At 44.9% G+C, this 22,308-nt stretch overlaps 1 protein-coding gene across 3 annotated transcripts in view; it reads right to left on the bottom strand.

The window, feature by feature from the left end:
• Positions 1–21,768, bottom strand: part of cfap97 (cilia and flagella associated protein 97) — a 39,014-nt gene extending 17,246 nt beyond the window's left edge. Inside the window, exons 1-3 of one of the 3 annotated variants that reach the window (XR_005461655.1) lie at positions 20,473–21,768; positions 9,465–9,724; positions 6,231–6,323 (exon numbers count right to left, since the gene is read on the bottom strand). Coding sequence is in view for 2 of the 3 variants with exons in the window: in XM_038805658.1 (XP_038661586.1) it covers positions 9,465–9,724; positions 20,473–21,517 (1,305 nt within the window). In the remaining variant the exon portion in view is untranslated. The remainder of the gene's footprint in view (positions 1–6,230; positions 6,324–9,464; positions 9,725–20,472) is intronic. The other 2 variants (XM_038805659.1, XM_038805658.1) reach the window with 2 other exon arrangements.
• Between the last annotated feature and the right edge of the window lie 540 nt (positions 21,769–22,308).

Below are 22,308 nucleotides of genomic sequence, written 5' to 3'. Positions count from 1 at the left end.
GGACTCTGGATCTGTACTCGTTGGAGTTTGGAAGGATGAGGGGGGGTCTTATTGAAACTTACAGGATGCTGAGAGGCCTGGATAGAGTGGACGTGGATAGGATGTTTCCACTTGTAGGAAAACTAGAACCAGAGGACACCATCTCAGACTAAAGGGACAATCCTTTAAAATAGAGAGAAGGAGGAATATCTTCAGCCAGAGGGTGGTGCATCTGTGGAACTCTTTGCCGCAGAAGGTTGTGGAGGCCAAATCACTGAGTGTCTTTAAGACAGAGATTGATAGGTTCTTGATTAATAAGGGGATCAGGGGTTATGGGGAGAAGGCAGGAGAATGGGGATGAGAAAAATATCAGCCATGATTGAATGGCGGAGCAGACTCGATGGGCCGACTGGCCTAATTCTGCTCCTATGTCTTATGGTCTTATAATACAAGATGCATTTTATATGCGCTTCCAAGCCACAAGAAGCTATGCGAACTAGAAATGCATGTGCTCCTGATTCTCTCATGCCCTAAATTTTAAATTCTCATTCTTGTATTTAAATTGCTGTATATGCCTTCATCCCACTCCATTTCTATAAGCTCCTCCATAGCTATAATTCCCCAAACTCTCTCTCTCTGCCTTCAGCCACTCCTCCCTCAACTCTACTTTCCTGCCCGAACTCCATAACCCTTCAACCCACTACTAATGAAAAATTTGTTTATTTCCTCAAATTTACTCAATGTCCCGGCATCCACCACAGTCTGGGGCAGTCAATTCACTTTACCTCGCTAATCTATGGCTTCACTTAAACTGGATTGTCCCTAAACCTCTCTCTCTGCTTCCCTCTCCTTATATAAGAAGCGCCTTAAACACCATCGCCTCTTTCATTACTCCTTTGGCTATCACTCTTCCTTCGGTTCAAGATTCATAATTTCTCTATGCCTCTGAGAAGCAGCTTAGAATGTTTTTGTCCATTAACGGCATTACATAATTGCAAGTCAGTGCTGTTTGGTCCCAGTGTTTGTTTTCTTCATTTCATTTGCTATTGCATGCCGTCTAGGCAGCAGAAGGGAGTCATATATGCTGCCTTGCAAACCAAAAATGTTTTTATTTCCTCTTGTATGAAGCCCAGTGTGATCTTTTCTGGAGCTTATAATCTGAAACCAAATGGTGTTGGTATGTCAGGGCTGCTAGGAAACCAGGACATCGAAATATAGAAAATAGGAGGAGGCCATTCGGCCCTTTGAGCCTGCTCCACCATTCATTATGATGTCTGATCATACAACTCAATAGCCTAATCCCACTTTCCCACCATTATCATTTGATCCCCTTCATCCCAAATGTTATATCTAACTGTTTCTTGAAAACATACAATGTTCGCATCTGTATTTGCACAAATGGCAAAACCAATATCTCAAGAAATCATCTTTATACTGCTTGATTCCAGAGTTAAGTTTCTTCTTTGAAGGCGGTTAACCAGAGGCCCTGGAGTGCTGTACAGAGCTAACATTAACACTGCCTGAACAGCTTTCTCCAGCAGAGTCAGATCTGAGATCCTGGCCTGTAGGTACACTGCCTATTTGCGTCTTTGACCGTCTCTTTCTTTCAACAAAATTATCCATCTTCACATTCCTCTTGCCTCGCTTGCCAGCAGCTAGAAAATGGAAGAAGCTCTCCTCACTGGTTTGGTTCCAAAAGCATTCCCATTCTGGGTGCCTGATGTCAAGTGATGGTTAAGTTCTCTTGTTTGGGGGGGTGGGGGAATGTGATACATGTGATGTTACGGTATGGGGGGAATTGTGGGTGTTATGGGGCTGTTAGTTGCATATTACTGCTTTTTGCTATACTTTTTGTTATATTTTCTGCAAAAAATTCCAATAAAAAAATTTTTTAAAAAAAAGAAATTTTGACTCCCCGAGCACCTGGCACACCTATCTTCACCCCCAAAGAAAGAATCAAAATTTCTTGAATTCATTTGCTTCTCTGAATAAAATAAATATGGTCAAAATTGACTTTGTTCAAGCACTCTCCTCCGCCTGTTCTGAAGAAATGTGTTGCTGCCTTCTTCCCAACAAAACAAACCGTTGGGCGCCAAGGTGGTGCAGTGGTTAGCACTGCTGCCAACGGCACTGCGCACCCAAGTTTGAACCCGGCTCTGGGTCAGTCAGTGCGGAGTTTACACATTCCCCCCCGTGGCTGCGTGGGTTTCACCCTCACAACCAAAAGATATGCAGGTCAGGTGAATTGGTCACACTACAATTGGAGAAAAAATAATTGGGTACTCTAAATTTATATGAAAAAAAAGCAAAAAGTCCCATTGTCAGGAGCACCTGGTACTTGTGATGAATGTAGAAATGGTTATGTATTATGTTTACTATTTGTGGCTATAATGTTGTTAAAACCCTGGTTTAAAATACATATAGGCAATGTGTCTACTAAAGCTGTAATTAACGATTCATGAAAGGTAAGGTAATCATTCATTCCAATTACGTAATTGGTTACAGATAAAGGCTAATAGAACATTATATATTTTGGATGGTTCGCTGGAGTGTGGAGAATTTATGAGGAATTGTATTTTGCCAAGCTAAGCGGGTCATTTAACTTAGTGGAATACCAATGTAATTAATGGGAGGAGCCAGGTCTGACTGTAGAATTGCAGTCTGTTATAGGATTTTAAGTTGAACAGCAGTTTGCCATAGCATTTGAGTCTGGCAAGGCAGAAGTGTACTGAATCTGCCCTTGCAAGGGTCTCTCTCTAAAAGTATCTACACAGATTTCATAGAATTTACAGTGCAGGAGGCCATTCAGCCCATCGAGTCTGCACCAGCTCTTTGAGAGAGCACCCTACCCAAGCCCACACCTCCACCCTATCCCAGTAACCCAGCAACCCCATCTAACCTAAGGGCAATTTAGCATGGCCAATCCACCTAAAGTGCACATCTTTGGACTGTGGGAGGAAACCGGAGCACCCGGAGGTAACCCACGCAGACACGGGGAGAACGTGCAGACTCCGCACAGACAGTGACATAAGCCGGGAATCAAACCTGGGACCCCGGAGCGGTGTAGCCACAGTCCTATCCACTATGCTATAGCGCTGCCCTCTAAGTAACTTGTTTTGTTATAGGTTGCATTTGAACTGTATTGGGTTGCTTAATTGGAATTAGTCGCAGGTGTAAATAGTAAGTTCAAGTTTTTACTTTTATTTAAGAACTATTTAACTGATAATTGTAAAGCTATTTCTTTGATGTGGTTAATTCTGTATTTAAATTAAAGTTTATTTTAACATAAAAGATACCTATTGGTCAGATCATCACTCCTGGGGTGAAGTATCCTTTCCCCACAGTTTTACAAATTAAAAAATTGTTTGGCGTTCTTGTACCATATCCTAACAAATGTTGAGGACTGGTCTATTATCCTAACATATTCCACATTGTACTTCAAAATATGCATAGGAAGGAAGATATATAATCCAGCAAGAGTGAACAGTGCTGTTCCTACACCATCAGGCTCTTACTGAACAGCAATTTCAGTCTTATTTTAGGCAACAGCCTTGGTTACATTGTGACGACATATCGTATTCACATGGGCCTGCATAGGATGGCCAACACACGTATTCTGTTTCACTAATCTTAGAACAGATCCATGAACAGCAATGCAAATGAAATTTTCTGTGTATTCAGTAAGGATTAAAAATTTTAGTTTCAATGGTAGTTTACTGTTGCGAATTGTAACATAATTTTTTTTGTATATCACTGATAACTAATACATTCTCCTCCCTTCCTTTCCTCACCAGTTGTTCCCAGTCATAAAATGTAATATGGACTCTGTTAATAGCCTGAAATTCCTCTCCTACATAATGCCTAAATTCATGGCACTCCCCTTCGATGAGGTCATCATATCTCTCAGGTAATGGACTTTATGATAAGTTTATAATTTGGCTATGTCAATTTTCTCTTTAAACATTCCAGTTGCAGAGCTATGTTTTTTTCATTGATTAAAAGAACCAACAAACTGTCAGGTTTGACGTAAAATCATGCTTCTAAGGCTGCATCAGAAATCGGGGATCCAAAATGCAATGGGTTTAGTATTACGTACAAAAATTGCTTTTAATTCAATTCCCTTTGAGATTACCATTTAAATTGCTCACTTGACCAGAGATCTTCATTCACATTGTTGCTCCAAGTAAAAATTTAGTTTTTATTCAAGAGCACTAATACCAAATTATAATGCCACATTATGTTTGCATAATTAACTAAAATGTGATATCCACTCTGTAAATTATAATGCCACATGATGTTTGCATCATTAACTAAAATGGGTTTAAAATTTGATATCCACGCTGTAGCACAACTCTAATTTTTTGATCAGCAGCACAGTGCTGTTACATTAGATCTGTTTGAGCAACTTCAGTACTATCCCTGACTTCCAACATGAGGGAATAAGAAATAAATGGAAAAGGGATGAGTGGAATACATAGGCCGAGTGGGAACAGGTAATTAGAGTTGGAGATGGTTCACATGGAGGAGAAGCATTGACACACAGTACACTCATCAGACTGAGGGATTTGTTTCTGTTAGAACCACAGAAAATTTACAGAGCAGAAAGAGGCCTTTTAACTCATCCTATCTGCACTGGCCAAAGAGAGGGACCAAAGTATGTAGCTACTCATTTTAGTCCCACTTTCCAGCACCCGCTCCATGATCTTGCAGGTTACAGCACTTCAGGTGCAGAACCAGGTACCTTTTAGATGAGTTGAGTGTTTCAGACTCAACTAATAATTCCAGACCCTCTAATCCTTCTACCTACGCTCCCTGGTTGTAGATTTCTATAATTGCTGCAAGGTACTGTGGCAATTGTTTCCATAACATATACAATGTGGAAAGGTCTGTGTAAATGACAGCAACATTGTCAGTGAACCAAAACTCTTTTTCCTCTATTTTCCTAGATCAACTGTAGGTGATGGCACTTAAACATGGGCGGCACGGTAGCACAGTGGTTAGCACTGTTGCTTCACAGCTCCAGGGTCCCAGGTTCGATTCACAGCTTGGGTCACTGTCTGTGTGGAGTCTGCACGTTCTCCCCGTGTGTGCGTGGGTTTCCTCCAGATTCTCCGGTTTCCTCCCACAAGTCCTGAAAGACGTGCTGTTAGGTAATTTGGGCATTCTGAATTCTCCCTCCGTGTACCGAACAGGCGCCGGAATGTAGGGACGAGGGGCTTTTCACAGTAACTTCATTGCAGTGTTAATGTAAGCCTACTTGTGATAATAAAGTTTATTATATATTGCTGTAGCAAGAACAAATCCTAATTCTAATGAATAAAATGAAGATTAAATGCATTAAAATTCCCATTCTGTTATTCAACCCATTTTGGTTGTAGACAGTTTCCCTCGATATATATATATATATACAAGGCAATTTTGTTTGAGCAAACAGATTTTAGATTTTAATACTGCAACTCCTGTTGTTAGTTAATAATACTTTCAGTTGTTGGCTCTACTTCCTCTATAATTTAGCACTCATACCACATAATATTGAGTGATTCTATCAGAGCCAACAACTTGCATGCAACTCTCATACCCAACAGAAACTACACTTGTATCTCACACAAACCTTTTGCCTAAATTAATTTCCAAAATTTTCAGCCGACCTCAACAGAAGACCGCAAGAACAGGCCTGAAAGGATTTATGAGTGTGCCTGATATAAAGGATCTTGTGACCCGTTTGTAAGCTATGACCATAATGACAGAGTCTTAAAGGTCTGGAGTCACATGGTCCAATCAAAATCAACTCTCACTGTATGGCATGCCCGTTGAAGGTCATGACAACCTTCAGACTAACAGGTGTTAATATAATCCTTGTGCTGTCCACGGTACTACAAAATACAACAGCAAAATGCAATTTTGGCAAATATCACTCATTTCTTTTCAATCTTTAGGAGTTACATTTCAGATTTCAAAATGCAAACGGAAAGAAAATCTGTAAATTTCTCATATCTAATAGGGTGCCGCGAGAATATTTGGTTGTGAACATTTGCTCAAAAATATCAGAGGTCGAGACCACAGCCTCAAAATAAACCTTCATCAGATTTATAACTGCTTCATTGTAAGATAAACAAATCCAAGTAACTGGAGATAAATGAATTGTCAGGTTACTTAGATTTTCACAACTTCCTGCTCGTTGTTGTACACTAGATCCAATTTCACACCGTTCAATTACAATTGTGTGCCTCTCATCAGCATTAACTACAAACCTGCTGTTAGAGACAGGGGCAGGATCTTGCAGGGTATGGTGGCAAATCATAAGCAGCTATTCAATGGAAAAGACCAAAGACATTGAGTTCCAACTGTAAGATAAAAAGACCAAAACAACAAATAGCACTTGGTTTGTTGTCTGATTTTTTAAAATCAAAAAATGTTAATCATTGATGTTAAATTTAATATACACACCATTTAGCCCTCTAAAATGATTCAGTATTTGGAGCAACAATTATGTCACCTGATTTTACTATTTCCCTGGATTATCGCTATATGTTGTAAAACATGCCCTCTTGCTGTCATCTGAAAGGACTGCATGGCAAAAAATCTGCAGCAACAAGCAGCAATTAAATTTACAACTAAAATCCACAAGCATTGCATACAAAGTGGGTTAAAAGACAGACAAGCATTTGAATAGCACTTTTCATGACCACCAGGCATCCTGAAGTGCTTCAAAGCCACTGAAGTACTTTCTGAAGTAGTCACTGTTGTAATGTAGGAAATGCAGCAGCCAATATGCACACAGCAAACTCCCACTAACAACAACGTGTTAATGACCAGATTATCTGTTTTGTGATTGAGGGATACATATTGGCCAGGAAACCAAGGGTAACTCCCCTGCTCTACTTCGGAATGGTGCCATGAGATCTTCGACATCCACGCAAGCAGGCAAAAGGGGCTTCCCTTAGTACCACATGAGTATCAGCCTCCATTTCAGAGCTCAAGTCTTGGACTGGAACTTGCAACCAGAGTCGAGAGCGTCATCAATGGAGACATGTCGAACACAGTTTAACGACGCATGTAACAAGCTCTTTAAAAACCAGATCTCCATGGGAGCCATGTGAGCGCGGCACGGTAGCACAGTGGTTATCACTGTTGCTTCACAGTGCCAGGTACCGGATTCCATTCCCGGCTTGGGTCACTGTCTGTGTGCAGTCTGCACGTTCTCCTTGTGCGTGGTTTCCTCCGGGCCCTCCAGTTTCTTCCAAGTTCCGAAAAACGTGCTTGTTAAGGTGAATTGGGCATTCTGAATTCTCCCTCAGGATACCTAAACAGGCGTCAGAATGTGGCGACTAGGGGATTATCACAGTAACTTACTTGCAGTGTTAATGTGAGCCTACTTGTGACATTAAAGGAGTGGTTGTGTTTTCGCGAGCTCCCGCTCTGCTCATCTTTTAATCCTTGCACACATTTAGTTTTGTTTTTTCTTGGTGTACATGGCCTGTACTATGTCCTGAGAATTGTTGGCTGATATTTCTGTATGATAGAACCAAGACAGATCTTTTGAATCCTTGCTCGCTTGTTACGGCTGGAAATAGTCGGGGTAGGGCCCTGCTTTTTGTGGTGTAGTTGCTTGTGAGCGGGCGCCTGCTCCGAGGGTGTGGTGTGCATTGACGGATGGTGGTGTTCATCAAAGACACAGTTTGTGCTGAAAGTCCCAGCTCTGCAGTGCAGGTCAGTTGATTTACTGTACTTTGTCCTCTGTCGATAATGTTGTCGATTCGAAAGGCCCTGAACTGCCACCTAATTCCACTTGCCAGCACTTGGCCCATAGCTCTTAATGTTATGGAGTGCCAAGTACTCCCCCAGGTACTTTTTAAAGGATGTGAGGCATCCTGCCTCTACCACCCTCCCAGGCAGTGCGTTCCAGACCATCACCACTATGGGTAAAAAAGTTTTTCCTCAAATTCCCCCTCACCTTGAACTTGTGTTCCCTCGTAACTGACCCTTCAATTAAGGGGAAGAGCTGCTCCCTATACACCCTGTCCATGCCCCTCATAATCTTATACACCTCAATCAGGTCAATCTTCTCTGCTCCAGAGAAAACAACCTAAGCCTATACAACTTCTCTTTATATCTTAAATGTTGTATTCCAGGCAACATTCTGGTGAATCTTCTCTGCAACCCCTCCAGTGTAATTACATCCTTCCTATAATGCGGCGACCGGAATTGCACACAGTACTCCAGCTGTGGCCTCACCAAAGTTTTGTATAGCTCCAACGTGACCTCCCTGCTTTTGTAATCTATGCCCCGATTGCTAAAAGTGAGTGCCCCATATGCCTTTTTCACCACCCTTTTAACCTGCCCTTCTGCCTTCAGAGATCTATGGACAAACACACCATGGGCCCTTTGTTCTTCGGAACTTCCCAGGGTCGGCACGGTGGTGGAGTGGTTAGCACTGTTGCCTCATGGTGCTTAGCACCCGGGTTTGGTTCTGGCTTTGGGTCACTAATCACATGGAGTTTGAACATTCTCCCTGTGTCTGCGTGGGTCTCAAAGATGTACGGCGTAGGTAGAATGTCCACGCTAAATTGCCCCTTAATTGGAAAAAAAAGAATTGGGTACTCTAAATCTTTAAAAAAAGGAGCATCCCAGTGTCAGACCTTTCATAGTATATTTCCTTGTTAAATTACACCCCATCTGACACTTTACCCACCCATTTGACCATCCTGCCTTTATCTTCCTGCATATTCCACACCTAGACTCTACACAACAGCATTTCCCTGTTGTTTTACTAAGTAATCACTCCACATACATGAGCCCAAATGGAGTGTCAGTGTAGTATTCAACCACAGTAAGTGGAGACTCCGCGTACACTGATCAGCTGAAACTGACTGACTGAATCATAGAACATACAGTGCAGAAGGAGGCCATTTAGCCCACCGAGTCGGCACTTAATGACCCACTTAAGCCCTCACTTCCACCCTACCCCTGTAACCCAATAACCCCTCCAAACCTTTTTGGACACCAAGGGCAATTTAGCATGGCCAATCCACCTAACCTGCACATCTTTGGACTGTGGGAGGAAACCGGAGCACCCGAAGGAAACCCATGCAGACACTGGGAGAACGTGCAGACTCCGCACAGACAGTGACCCAGCTGGGAATCGAACATGGGACCCTGGCGCTGTGAAGCAACAGTGCTAACCACTGTGCTACCGTGCTGCCCCTTCACAGCATCACTCTTTCCAAGACCAGCTATCTCAACAGAGACCTTTAGCACCGTCCAAATTTTCTGAGCATTCCTGCTTCTCTGCCTCTGGGCTACGTAGAACATTTATCAGGGAGGCAGTGGCATAGTGGTATTGTCTAAAAATCGAGCAGCAATCCAGAGACCCAGAGGAATGCTCTGGAGTCACAGGATCGAATACCACATGGCAAATCATGAAATTTGAATACAAACAAATCTGGAATTAGAAATCTAATGATAACTAGGAATCAAAAACTCACTAGGTTTTCACGTTCGATTCTCTCCTGCTCCCGTTGCCTGTTCAGAGTGCTATGATAGACTCGGACTGAAGGCTCGGTTGACTTTGAAGTGACAACTGCTGGTTTTGTGGCTTTCCGGGTCAATTCTTGTAACAATCTCTGATTTTCACGATCAATTCGCTTCGCTTCTTCACTACTGAAGGTGTAGTTTTTCTTGTGCTTCCGTGTAGGAAAATCAGCTACTATTTTTCGCAGTTCTCGCCTTTCCAAATTCATCATAGCTGAAAGAAACATAGAATGATTACAGCATAGGAGGCCATAATGCCCATCGAATCTGTGCTCCCAACTCCCATGTCAGCACCTCTACCTGTGGTGCTAAAATTTTATATCCCCAATTCCCTCATGAAACCACAATTGAATCTGGATTGCGCATTCCAAATCCTAATCATGTGAAAAAATGAATGAAAATGAAAATCGCTTATTGTCACGAGTAGGCTTCAAATGAAGTTACTGTGAAAAGCCCCTAGTCGCCACATTCCGGCGCCTGTTCGGGGAGGCTGTTACGGGAATCGAACCGTGCTGCTGGCTTGCTTTGGTCTGCTTTCAAAGCCAGCGATTAGCCCTGTGAGCTAAACAGCCCTGTATGTGCTGTATAAAAAAAGATTTCTCATCTTTTGGTTCTTTTGCTAATCACCTTAAATCTACATCCTCTGGTTCTCAACCCTCCCACCAACATTTCATGCTATCTACTCTGTTCCGACCTCACAATTTTGATAACCTCCAGCAAATTTCCTCTCAACCTTCTCGGCTCAAAAGGAGAACCCCAGCTTCTTCAATTTATCCTACTAGCTGAAGTCCCTTGTTCCTCAGACCATCTTTTCTGCGCTCTTTGATGCAGTCACATTCTTCCTAAACTGCGATGCCTAGAATTGGACTCAATGCCCCAATTGAAGCACAGTATTTGATACAGGTTCACCACTTCTCCTTGCTTTGTACTTTAATCCTCAAGTTATAAAATCCAGGATCCCATCGGCCTTTATAACTGCTTTTTCAACTTGTTATGACATCTTCAATGATTTGTACACATATGTCTCCAGGTCTCTTTGTTCCTGCACCCCCTTTAGAATTGTACCTTGTATTTTAAATTGCCTCATTCTTCCTACCAAAATTAATCACTTCATACTTCACTGCATTAAATTAAATTTGCCATGGGTCTGCTATTTTACCAGCTTGCCTTGAAGTCTATCACTCCTGTTAAGTTTTGCGTCAACTGCAAATGATAAAATTGCACCTTTTTAAGGGTAATTTAAGTTATTTATATGTTCAAAAAAGCAGCGGTCCTAGTCTTCACTCCTGTCCTTCGGTCCAAAAAAACAATAATTTGCCACTACTGTTTCCTGTCCCTTTGTTGTACATGCTTTAACATTGCTAACAAGCCTATTTGAGAAAAGGTTGAGCAAGTTAGGCCTATATTCATTGGAGTTTAGAAGAATGAGACATATTGAAACATAAGGTTGAGTAGGTTTGACAGGGTAGATGCTGAGGATGTCTCCTCTCATGGGAAGAGGGGGCCCATTAAAGACAGATGAAGAGGAATTTCTTTTCTCAAGAGGATTGGTGGTGTTCAGAATTCACTTCCCCAGACAGTAGTGGAGGCTGAGTCATTGAACATATTGAAAGTTAAGTTAGTCAGATTTCTGATTGACAAGGGAGTCAAGGATTGGTGGGGGGCCAGTGGCACAGGCTAGAAAGTGGAGTTCAGGACATAATCAGATCAGCTATGATCATTTTTACTTTACTCTATCATGGGCCATGGATATGACTGACCCACCCTACCTCTAGGTATATGCCTACAGAAGACTTCAGGATTCCTCTTTTTGTTAGTTACCAGTCACTTATAATCATCTATTTGCACCTTTGTCACTTCCTCTCTGAGATTTATGTATTCAGCCTCGTTCTCTTGTATTATCAACCCAACATCTGTCATACACACTCCCTCTTTATGCTTCATCTTACCCTCCTTTTCTTTCGTCATTCAGGACACTCTGGTTTTAGTCACTCTATCTTTCCTTCTCTTGGGAATATACATTAACTGCGCCTAAACCAGCTCCTCAAAGGCATCCCATTTTCCCATTATTGTTTTGCCTGCCATATTAGATTCCAATTTACTCAGGGCAGATCAGCTCTCAACCCACTGAAATTGCCCCTACCCCAATTAATTTGTTTTTAATCAATATCATTCATTCTTTTTCCATAGCTAACCTAAATCTATTTATCGCAAATTACAGTTTCTTAAATTTTCCTCTACTGCCACTTGATCCACCTCATTCCCCAGAACCAGACACAGCAATGCTTCATTCCTGACTAGGCTGAAAATGTAATGGTCAAGAATATTCTCCTGAACACAGTTCAGACACTCTCTTTTCCCCCTCTACTCTTTACATTACTATCCCAGTCCATATTAGGGTAACTGAAGTTCTCCATTATTACTCCACACATTCTTGCACCTCTCTCCAATATCCTCAAAATATGCTCCTCTATATCTTTCCCACTAACTGGCAGCCTATAGAATGCAGTCAGTAGTATTATGTCACCTTTTTTGTTTCTCAATTCTGACCTAACAAATGCTGTCCTTGACCCCCACCCACGCACTGCAATATTCTCTCCTGAACACCTGTAGCCAATATAGAGTACTCAGTCCTGTCCTTTTTTGAGCCAGGTCTCTTGTCACCCCCACAACATGATATAGCCAAGTGGCTATTGGCATGTAGCTCACCAATTTTTTTTTTTAAAACATGTTTCTTTGTTTTGGCACTGTGAACCTAATGTAGACTATCTTGTATTCTGCCCAAGTTTCACCCCACCCAAGATCTGAATATTTCTTTCTCTACTGCTATCTGGCTCTCCCAGGCCACTATGCACTTTGTTGTCCCTTTCTAATGCCATATCATTGTGCTGATCCCCCTTGCCAAATTGGTTGAAATCTCCCCAACAGCACAATCAAACTGCTGTGCAAAGATATGTTGAGATGCAACGCACCGGCCTGTACAATTCCTACTTCAACAGAACTGGTTCTAATGTCTCATGAGTCTAAAGCATCGACCATTTGCCCAACCACACATTTATCTGTTCTAACCTCCTATTTCTCTACTCAGGAGCATGTGGCATTGAGAGCAATCCAGAGACCTTGGGAGTTGCTGCTCATTGGTTTCCTTTCGAGCTTCCTACACAATAGAGTTGATGTGACTTGAAATTCACAATTTAAAATGTTTCACAGCCAATCTGGGTTACCAAGAAAAATGCTCAAATGCAAAATTAGACAATGCTTACATAAGAATTTTAGTAAAATGAATGGTGAGTGCAAAAGTTTAATTGACACACTGGTGATGGATTTAACATCACCAAGATTTTAGCACATTGTAACAGTGAGCATATTAAATTTCATATGCTCACTTCAAATCTTAAAACCATCCACTAACCAGCACAATTGGATTCTGTCCCAACAAATGTTGCTGCACGTCAGGAGAGGGTGTTCGAGCAAGGTAACACAGTACATCAGCATCGGTGGTGATAATGGTGGGAACATTTTATGGCATTAAATAAACATCATAAACAACATATTGGCACATCATTAAAGTATACTGGCTTTCCTGCCCCTTATAAGGTATTCATTGTAATGAACTCAACACAGCTGGTGACACAGTTAGTGTTTTTTCAGTTTAAAATTGGGTAATTTGAGAGAATTGTCTTCATTCAAAGGGATGTAAATCTTCTGAATTTTCTACTCCAGAGGACTGTGGATTTTCATCATCCATAAGAACATAAGAACTAGGAGCAGGAGTAGGCCATCTGGCCCCTCGAGCCTGCTCCGCCATTCAATTAGATCATGGCTGATCTTTTGTGGACTCAGCTCCACTTTCCGGCCCGAACACCATAACCCTTAATCCCTTTATTCTTCAAAAAACTATCTATCTTTACCTTAAAAACATGTAATGAAGGAGTCTCAACTGCTTCACTGGGCAAGGAATTCCATAGATTCACAACCCTTTGGGTGAAGAAGTTCCTCCTAAACTCAGTCCTAAATCTACTTCCCCTTATTTTGAGGCTATGCCCCCTAGTTCTGCTGTCCAGTGTTGAACATATGCAAGGCCAAGACAGACAGACTATTGGTCTCAGGGAATGAAGGGGTATGGAGAGTGGTCGGAAAGTTCATCACTATATTTAATGGCCGATCAGGCTCCACAAGCCCTGTGGTCTTCTGCTATTTTTTGTTCTGAACAATATGTTTACAAATAAGGGAACGGTTTGAGACACAGTTAATTGGACCAAAACACAGAAATATACTTCTGTTCCTAATTTAAAGACAGTGATATATTGTGACCTACTTTAGTTTAACACCTGGATTTGATATCACAGTAAAATATTAAACTTTGGAAATCAGTGAAATATAGTTGGTTGGAACATCTGGGTTTCTCTGCAGTATAGGATAAGAATTTGGAGGATTCAAAACTGAGATGCTCCATCCAGTAGCATCACTGGCAGAAGGGTACAAATGGTGCACATCACATTTCCTTAAGACTGTTGTACAAGAAAGTACGGTTTTGCAGAATGCAAGTACCAGATAATAATAATCGCTTATTGTCACAAGTAGGTTTCAATGAAGTTACTGTGAAAAGCGCCCAGTCGCCACATTCCGGCGCCTGTTCGGGGAGGCCGGTACGGGAATTGAATCCGCGCTGCTGTCTTGTTCTGCATTGCAAGCCAGCTGTTTACCCCACTGTGCTAAACCAGCCCCATATTGGTAACATATTAATAGATATGTAGATATATTATATGCAGGACAGGGTTCACAGTTGGCTGATGACGAGTATTGTTCTGCTGTTAAGGAATAAATGGGTAATTTTTAGATTGGCAGGTTGTTATTCGTGAAGAGAGACAAAGATCAGTGCTGGGGACTCAGCTATTTCAAATCTATATTCATATCTTAAATGAAGGCATTGAGCATAACAAATCCAAATTTATTGACGATACAGGGGTAAGTGGAAATGCAAACAGTGAGGAGTAAATATTTCCCTCCCTAATGTCTCATTCCTACCTCTCTTTTCTACTTTAAGACATTCCTTAAAATCTACCTCTGCTGAAGTTTCTGGCCATGTTCCCCAATAGGAGCTAACATAGCTGAGTTAAATTTTTCATTACAATATCAGTGAAGAGTCCTCAGTCATCTGATTAAAGACACTATATAAATACAAGTTGTTACTGTTGGTATAGTCAGGTGAAGGAGTGCCAAAGAAGGCGGCAGGAGGAATATAACGCAGAGAAACACAATAACGCAGAGAAAAGCAATGTTTGACAGAGGAGGTACCAATTATGGGTTACCAATTGAGGGTCGGGGGCGGTGGTTAGTCGGCGGGGGTAGTTTAGCCCCCGTCCAGGCTGATCACGTGGAATGTGAGGGGCTTGAATGGGCCGGTCAAAAGAGCGTGCGTGTTTGCGCATCTAAAGGGGTTAAAGCAATGCTTCAGGAGACACATTTAAAGCTTGCAGATCACACAGATTGAGAAAGGGATGGGTAGGCCAGGTGTTCCATTCAGGGCTGGATTCGAAGACCGGGGGCAGGTAGCAATTCTGTAAGGGTGTTGCATTCGAGGCTTGGAGAATTGTGGCAGAAAGGCGGGGCCTGTATATAATGGTGAGTGGAAAGTGGGAGGTGGTGTTTGTGAACGTCTATGCTCCGAATTGGGATGATGTGGAATTTATGAGACGCATGCTAGGCAAAATCCCGGACTTGGAGTCACACAACCTGATCATGGGGGGAGACTTTAACACAGTCATCGGCCCCGAGCTGGACCGGCCAAAGTCCAGGACAGGGAAGTGACTGGCAGTGGCTAAGGAACTGAAGGGTTATATGGAGCTGGGGTTGGGGGGGGGGGGGGGGGGGGGGGGGGGGGGCAAAGGTCTGGGTGGCTCTGAGGGCAGTTGTCAGAGGGGAGCTCATCTCAATTCGATCCCATAGGGAAAAGAGAGAGAGAGCGGAGAGGGAGAGACTGGTGGAGGAGATACTCAGAGTGGACAGGAGATACACGGAGGCCCCCTGAGGCGGGGCTACTGAGGGTGCGGCGGAGTCTGCAGGCGGAGTTTGAACTGCTGATCACAGGGGAAACGGTAGCACAGCTGAGGAAGGCAAGGAGGGCAGTCTATGAGTATGGGGAGAAAGCGAGTAGAATGCTGGCACACCAACTGTGAAAGAGGGAGGCGGCCAGGGAAATAAGGGGGAGTAAAGAATAAGGAGGGTAACATGGTCTTGGATCCAGGGGGGGTGAACGGAGTCTTTAAGGAATTCTATAGTAAACTATACAAGTCGGAGCCCCCGACGGAAGCGGAAGGAATGAGGCAATGTTTGGACAAGTTGAGGATTCCAAAGGTGGAAGAGGACCTGGTGGAGGTGCTGGGGGCCCCGATTGAATTGGAGGAGATCGTCAAGAGTATAGAGGGCATGCAATTGGGTAAAGGCCCGGGGCTGGACGGTTACCAGGTTGAATTCTATAAGAAATTTTCGGAAATATTGAGCCCATTCCTGATGAGGACCATCAATGAGGCTAGAGAGAAAGGAACCCTCCCCCCAACAATGTCACAGGCTTTGACTCACTCATTCTTAAATGAGGGAAGGACCTGGAACATTGCGGGTCATACAGGCCGATTTCGCTTTTAAATGTGGATGCCAAATTGCTAGCTAAGATTCTGGCCACAAGAATTGAGGATTGCGTCCCAGGGGTGATAGAGGAAGACCAGACTGGGTTTGTTAAAGACAGACAACTCAATACTAATGTCTGTGGACTTTTCAATATCATTATGATGCCCTCAGAGGGAGGGGAGGCGGAGGTGGTAACAGTGATGGACACAGAGAAAGCCTTTGACCAGGTGGAGTAGGAGTATCTGTGGGAAATGCTGTGGAGGTTCGGGTTTCGGCAAGGGCGTTATTGGCTGGGTGAAATTGCTGTACCAGGCTCCTGGAGCAAGTGTGTACACAAACTGGCTGAGGTCGGGGTACTTCGAGCTTCACCGGGGAACAGGGCAGGGGTGCCCCCTCTCCACGTTACTATTTGCCCTAGCTACAGAACCACTAGCTATGGCGCGGAGAGCCTGGAGGAACTGGCGGGGACTGGGGGTGGAACATCAGGTCTCGTTATACGCGGATGATTTGCTCCTGTACATTTCGGACCCTGTGGAGGGGATGGGGGAGGTTCTGCGGATCCCGAGGGATTTTGGTAGTTTTTCAGGGTACAAACTGAACATGGGAAAGAGTGAGTTGTTTGTGATCCAGGCCAAGGGGCAGGAGGAAAGACTGAAAGAGCTGCCGCTCAGGATGGTAGAGAAAAGTTTTCGTTCCCTGGGTATGTAGGTGGCCAGGAAATGGCATGCCTGCACGGGCTCAACCTGACCCGGTTGGTGGAGCAAATGGAAAGGGACTTTAAAAGGTGGGACATGCTCCCGCTGTCACTGGCAGGGGGGGTGCAGACCGTGAAAATGACTGCCCTCCCCAGATTTCTGTTTGTCTTTCAGTGCCTCCCCATCTTCATCCTTAATGCCTTTTTTAAGCGGGTGAGTAGGCATTACAGGCTTTGCATGGGCGAATAAGACCCCGCGAGTAAGGAGATCGCTTTTGGGTGGGGGTGAGGTTGGCTCTGCCGAACGTTCGCAACTACTACTGGGCGGCCAATATAGCTATGTTTAGAAAGTGGGCGATGGGGATTTCGGGGGGGGGGGGGGGGGGGGGGGGGGGGGGGGGAGATCTGGGGACAGTGGAGGAGGTACAAGAAGGTGGAGGGAGCGCCAGTCTGGACCCCGATGTGCAACAGCCACAGGTTTGTCCCGAGTAGGATGGATGGTGGCTTCCAGAACTGGCAGAGGACAGGCATCAGAAGGATGGGAGATCTGTTCATAGACTGAAGCCTTCCCAGTTTGAAGGCTCTAGAGGACAAATTTAATCGGCCGCCAGGAAACGCCTTTAAATATCTGCAGGTACGAGCCTTCCTGAAAAAACAGATAGTGGCCTTTCCGACGGTGCCGCCACTGAGGATACAGGACAGGCTGGTGACCTGGGTGGGGGAGGGAGGGTGTCGGATATCTACCAGGAACTACAGGAGGTGGAGGAAACCCCGATGGAGGAGCTCAAGGTCAAGTGGGAGGAGGAGCTAGGTGAGGATTTGGAAGCGGATCTGGGGGCACAGGTCCTGGGCAGGGTTAATTCCTCATGTGCCAGGCTCAGTCTAATTCAATTTAAGGTGGCCCACCAGGCACACAGCGAGAATGAGCATGCTTTTTGGGGTAGAAGACAGTTGTACGAGGTGCAAGGGCAGCCCTTGTCCACATGTTTTGGGCATGCCCGGAGCTTATAGTGTTCTGGCATGGGTTCGCGAGGGCAATGTCCAAGGTGCTTAACACACGGGTGGTGCAGAGCCCAGAGATAGCGATCTTTGGAGTGTCAGAAGACCCGGGAGTTCAGGGGGCGAAAGAGGCTGACGTCTTGGCCTATGCCTCCCTAGTAGCCCGGAGACGGATTTTATTAATGTGGAGGGACTCGAAACCCCCAAGTGTAGAGACTTGGGTTAACGACATGGCTGGGTTTCTCAGCCTCGAGAAAATAAAGTTTCCCTTAAGAGGGTCTACGCTTGGGTTCTCTCGGAGGTGACAGCCGTTCGTCGACTTTCTCGGGGAAAATTAAAATGCCAGCAGCAGCAGCAATCCGTGGCCGTGAAGGTGGGTGCGGGGGGCTTCATTGGGATGGTGTGGGAAGACTGGGTCGGTAATGTCTATTTAATTGTTATTGTATGTTCTCTTTTTACATTATTGTTAATGTTCACTCTAGTTTGTTTTGTTATTATGGTTACTACTGTTTTATGATGAACAATTCTGCAAAACCTTAATAAAAATACTTTTTTAAAAAAATGCAATGTTATTTATTCACTTGGTTGAAAGAATAGTGAAGCAGCATATTTCTTAAATAATGAGGAACTATTCAATGTTGGTGCTCAGAGGGATTTAGGAGTCCTTGTACAAGAAATGCAGTTAATTTGCAGGTACAATATGAAATTAGAAAGGCAAATATGTTAGCCTTTATTGTAAAGGGTTGGAGTACTAAAGTAAGTAAGTCTTGCTGCAATTGTAAAGGGGAGATTATATCTGGACTACTGTCTTCCGTTCTGGTCTCCATACCTAAAGAAGGATATACTTGCCGTACAAGAAGCACAGCAAAGGTTCATTAGATTTCACTTGGTGAGCCCTCTCATTCTTGGAGAATTGAATAAAATGGGCCTATCTTCCTAGAGTTGGGAAGAATTAAGAGGTATTGCATCGAAACATTTTTTTTAAAATGGTGAGCATGAGTTTAAATGAGAGGCTCTTTACCATGATTGGGGGCGGGTGACAACATCGGGTTAAGAGGTCAGCCGTTTAGGGTTGAGATGAGGTGAAATTTCTTAACTCACAGGGTTGTGAATCTTTGGAATTCCCTACTCCAGAGGGCTGTGGCGCTTCATTGTTTTTTTTTGTATAAATGTAGCGTACCCAATTATTTTTTTTCCAATTAAGGGGCAATTTAGCATGGCCAATCCACCTAACCTGCACATCTTTGGGTTGTGGGGCTGAAACCCATGTAGACATGGGAGAATGTGCAAACTCCACACGGACTGTGACCCAGGGCCAGGGTCCTCAGCACCGCAGTCCCAGTGCTAACCACTGTGCCACATGATGCTTCATTGTTGAGCATATTTAAAAGTGAGATAGACCCTGACAAGTGTGAGGTTGTCCATTTTGGAAGGACAAATATGAATGCGGAATACAGGGTTAACGGTAGGGTTCTTGGCAATGTAGATGAGCAGAGAGATCTTGGGGTCTATGTTCATAGATCTTTGAAAGTTGCCACTCAAGTGGATAGAGCTGTGAAGAAGGCCTATGGTGTGCTAGCGTTCATTAGCAGAGGGACTGAATTTAAGAGCTGTGAAGTGATGATGCAGCTGTACAAAACCTTGGTAAGGCCACATTTGGAGTAGTGTGTGCAGTTCTGGTCACCTCATTTTAGGAAGGATGTGGAAGCTTGGGAAAAGGTACAAAGGAGATTTACCAGGATGTTGCCTGGAATGGAGTGTAGGTCTTACGAGGAACGGTTGAGGGTGCTAGGCCTTTTCTCATTAGAACGGAGAAGGATGAGGGGCGACTTGAGAGAGGTTTATAAGATGATCGGGGAATAGATAGAGTAGACAGTCAGAGACTTTTCCCCCGGGTGGAACAAACCATTACAAGGGGACATAAATTTAAGGTAAATGGTGGAAGATATAGGGGGATGTCAGAGGTAGGTTCTTTACCCAGAGAGTAGTGGGGGCATGGAATGCACTGCCTGTGCAAGTAGTTGAGTCGGAAACTTTAGGGACCTTCAAGCGGCTATTGGATAGGTACATGGATTAGGGTAGAATAATGGAGTGTAGATTAATTTGTTCTTAAGGGCAGCACGGTAGCATTGTGGATAGCACAATTGCTTCACAGCTCCAGGGTCCCAGGTTCGATTCCGGCTTGGGTCACTGTCTGTGTGGAGTCTGCACATTCTCCCCGTTTGTGCGTGGGTTTCCTCCGGGTGCTCCGTTTTCCTCCCACAGTCCAAAGATGTGCAGGTTGGGTGGACTGGCCATGATAAATTGCCCTTAGTGACCAAAATTCTATGATAATCTATGATTAACCTAGGACAAAAGTTCGGCACAACATCGTGGGCCGAAGGGCCTGTTCTGTCCTGTATTTGTCTAATCGAATTTCAGACTTCAGCGAATCAAGGGATCTGGGGATCAGGCAATAAAGTGGATTTGAGGTCAAAGATCAGCCATGGTATTATATCTTATTTATGCTCCTATTTATTCAAACTCATTATGACACAGGAGGCAGCCATTCGGCCCATCAAATCTATGCCAGAACTGAAATAAAGACTATGAATAGCAAAGAGCTACCCTTCATTTTACAGAAGGGAACATTTAAGTTTCACCTTTCAGAAGCTGGTTTAGGTCAGTAGCATCATTGAGGATCTTCTGGCTATGTCTTGGGCTCCAAAACCTCTTGGGCTCCAATGAATCTGACTTGGCTTCCCTCAGCCTTCGTGACTTTTCCCTCCCATGACCCTTTTCCCTATCAAAGCTTAACGTGTCCAGGCTGCTGTAGATTTCCTGACTAATATTTTCCTGTTTATTCTGGCACTTTTTTCTACGGCACTTTGGCTTTGACTGCTTACATCGGCGAACAGTAGAAATAGGGCTGCTATCTGGACTCGAGAGAGCGATCACGTCAGTTACTGTACCCTCAACGTCTTCCTCTTGGTTCTTGGTCTGGCGGGAGTCTTTGAATTGCCCTTTTCTTGACTTTGAGGAAGATTTGGGCTTGCGCTGGGATGTGGGAATACGTAAAGACTGTTTTTCCGACGAAGACGAGGAGAAACAATCCAATTTGGAGCCGTCAACGTCCAAGTCCGGATCGGAATCAGCAGCTTCATTCGAACTGGGGTGGCTCCCGGGAACACTCCTCTGGGAACTGGGTCTAACTCCAATATCCCCTTTCCTCTCATCATTCCCCGCTTCATCTGCTGAACTGTTGGCGGAGCCCGTGGTTTTCAGCAGGGGCTCCTCTGGGAAGTTGGCGCCTTTTCCACTGGATGAGGACGAGGAGGACGGTGAGGCCGGGGGCGAGGGGGAGACGGAGACAGGGGGCGAGGGCGAGTGGGAAGCTGGCGACGAGGGGGACGGGGAGGCCAGGGGCGAGGGTGAGACCGACGTGGAGGCCGGGGCTGACGAGGCGGAGCTCCCCGGCCCAGCCGGCTCCCCGGCCGCGTCCTCGGGGTCAGTGCCCGCCGCTCCACTTCCCCGCCGGCTCCGGCTGGCACGGCCCCCGCCAGGCGCGCTGCCCGGCTTCCCGGAGCCAGAGGGCCGTGCCCGGGGCCCGGGGCTGCTGCGCTTCACGCCCCCGGCCGGCTGCCCCTCGCAGTCGCTGTCGAAGAAGGAGTGATCCACCTCCTCGTCCAGGTTCGTGTCGCTATCCATGGGGGCGGCCGCTCAGTGCTGCCGCTCCGGCTTCACTGCGGCAACCGCCGTCCGGAGGCCTCACAATCTGACAGCGCCGTCACTCTCCCTCAGACCCCCGTCACTGCCCCTTTGACACTGGGCCTGGCCGGGCTGGGCTTTCACTCTCACCCTCCTCTCTCTATTTTAATGGTTTTCGGCTTCGCTTCGGTTCCTTAGGAACACTGCTAGCGACGTCACTTCCCTTCCGCCGTGCATCGCGCCCAGTCTGCCCCCCGGGTGGGGGAGCGGCGGCAGACCGTTCCGCCTCGGTTTCGCGGCGCCTCAATGGTGATAAGAGGAGGCGGAGAGCAGAAAGAAACAGTCCGACCCTGAGACCATTTCCAGCAGCCACTTTTCGCACCTGGAGTCATGGACGAGGGTATCTAACTCGGCCTATTCCCGGAAGCTCGCTTCCATGAAATTTGCTTCACTCGATTTGATGGATTGGTTTAATGGCCTGATTATTGCGAATGGTCGATGCCACTGCGGGACGTCGCTGTGTTTAATAATGATAATCGCTTATTGTCACAAGTAGGCTTCAATGAAGTTACTGTGAAAAGCCCCTCGTCGCCACATTCTGGAGCTGTTTGGGGAGGCCGGTACGGGAATTGAACACGTGCTGCTGCCTGGTTCTGCATTACAAGCCAGCTGTTTAGCCCACTGTGCTAAACCAGCCCCTATATTTTAATATGATAGCACTGAAATCGGGAATCTCAGGAGATGGCAATGTTGTCTTGGCGACCCAAGATTTTTTCCTTGGCGATTAATCA

The sequence above is a fragment of the Scyliorhinus canicula genome, chromosome 8 (genome assembly GCF_902713615.1).
Source record: "Scyliorhinus canicula chromosome 8, sScyCan1.1, whole genome shotgun sequence".
Classification (NCBI taxonomy): Eukaryota; Metazoa; Chordata; class Chondrichthyes; order Carcharhiniformes; family Scyliorhinidae; genus Scyliorhinus; species Scyliorhinus canicula.
Note: the sequence above shows the minus strand (reverse complement) of the source record. Positions and strands in the feature narration are given on the sequence as shown.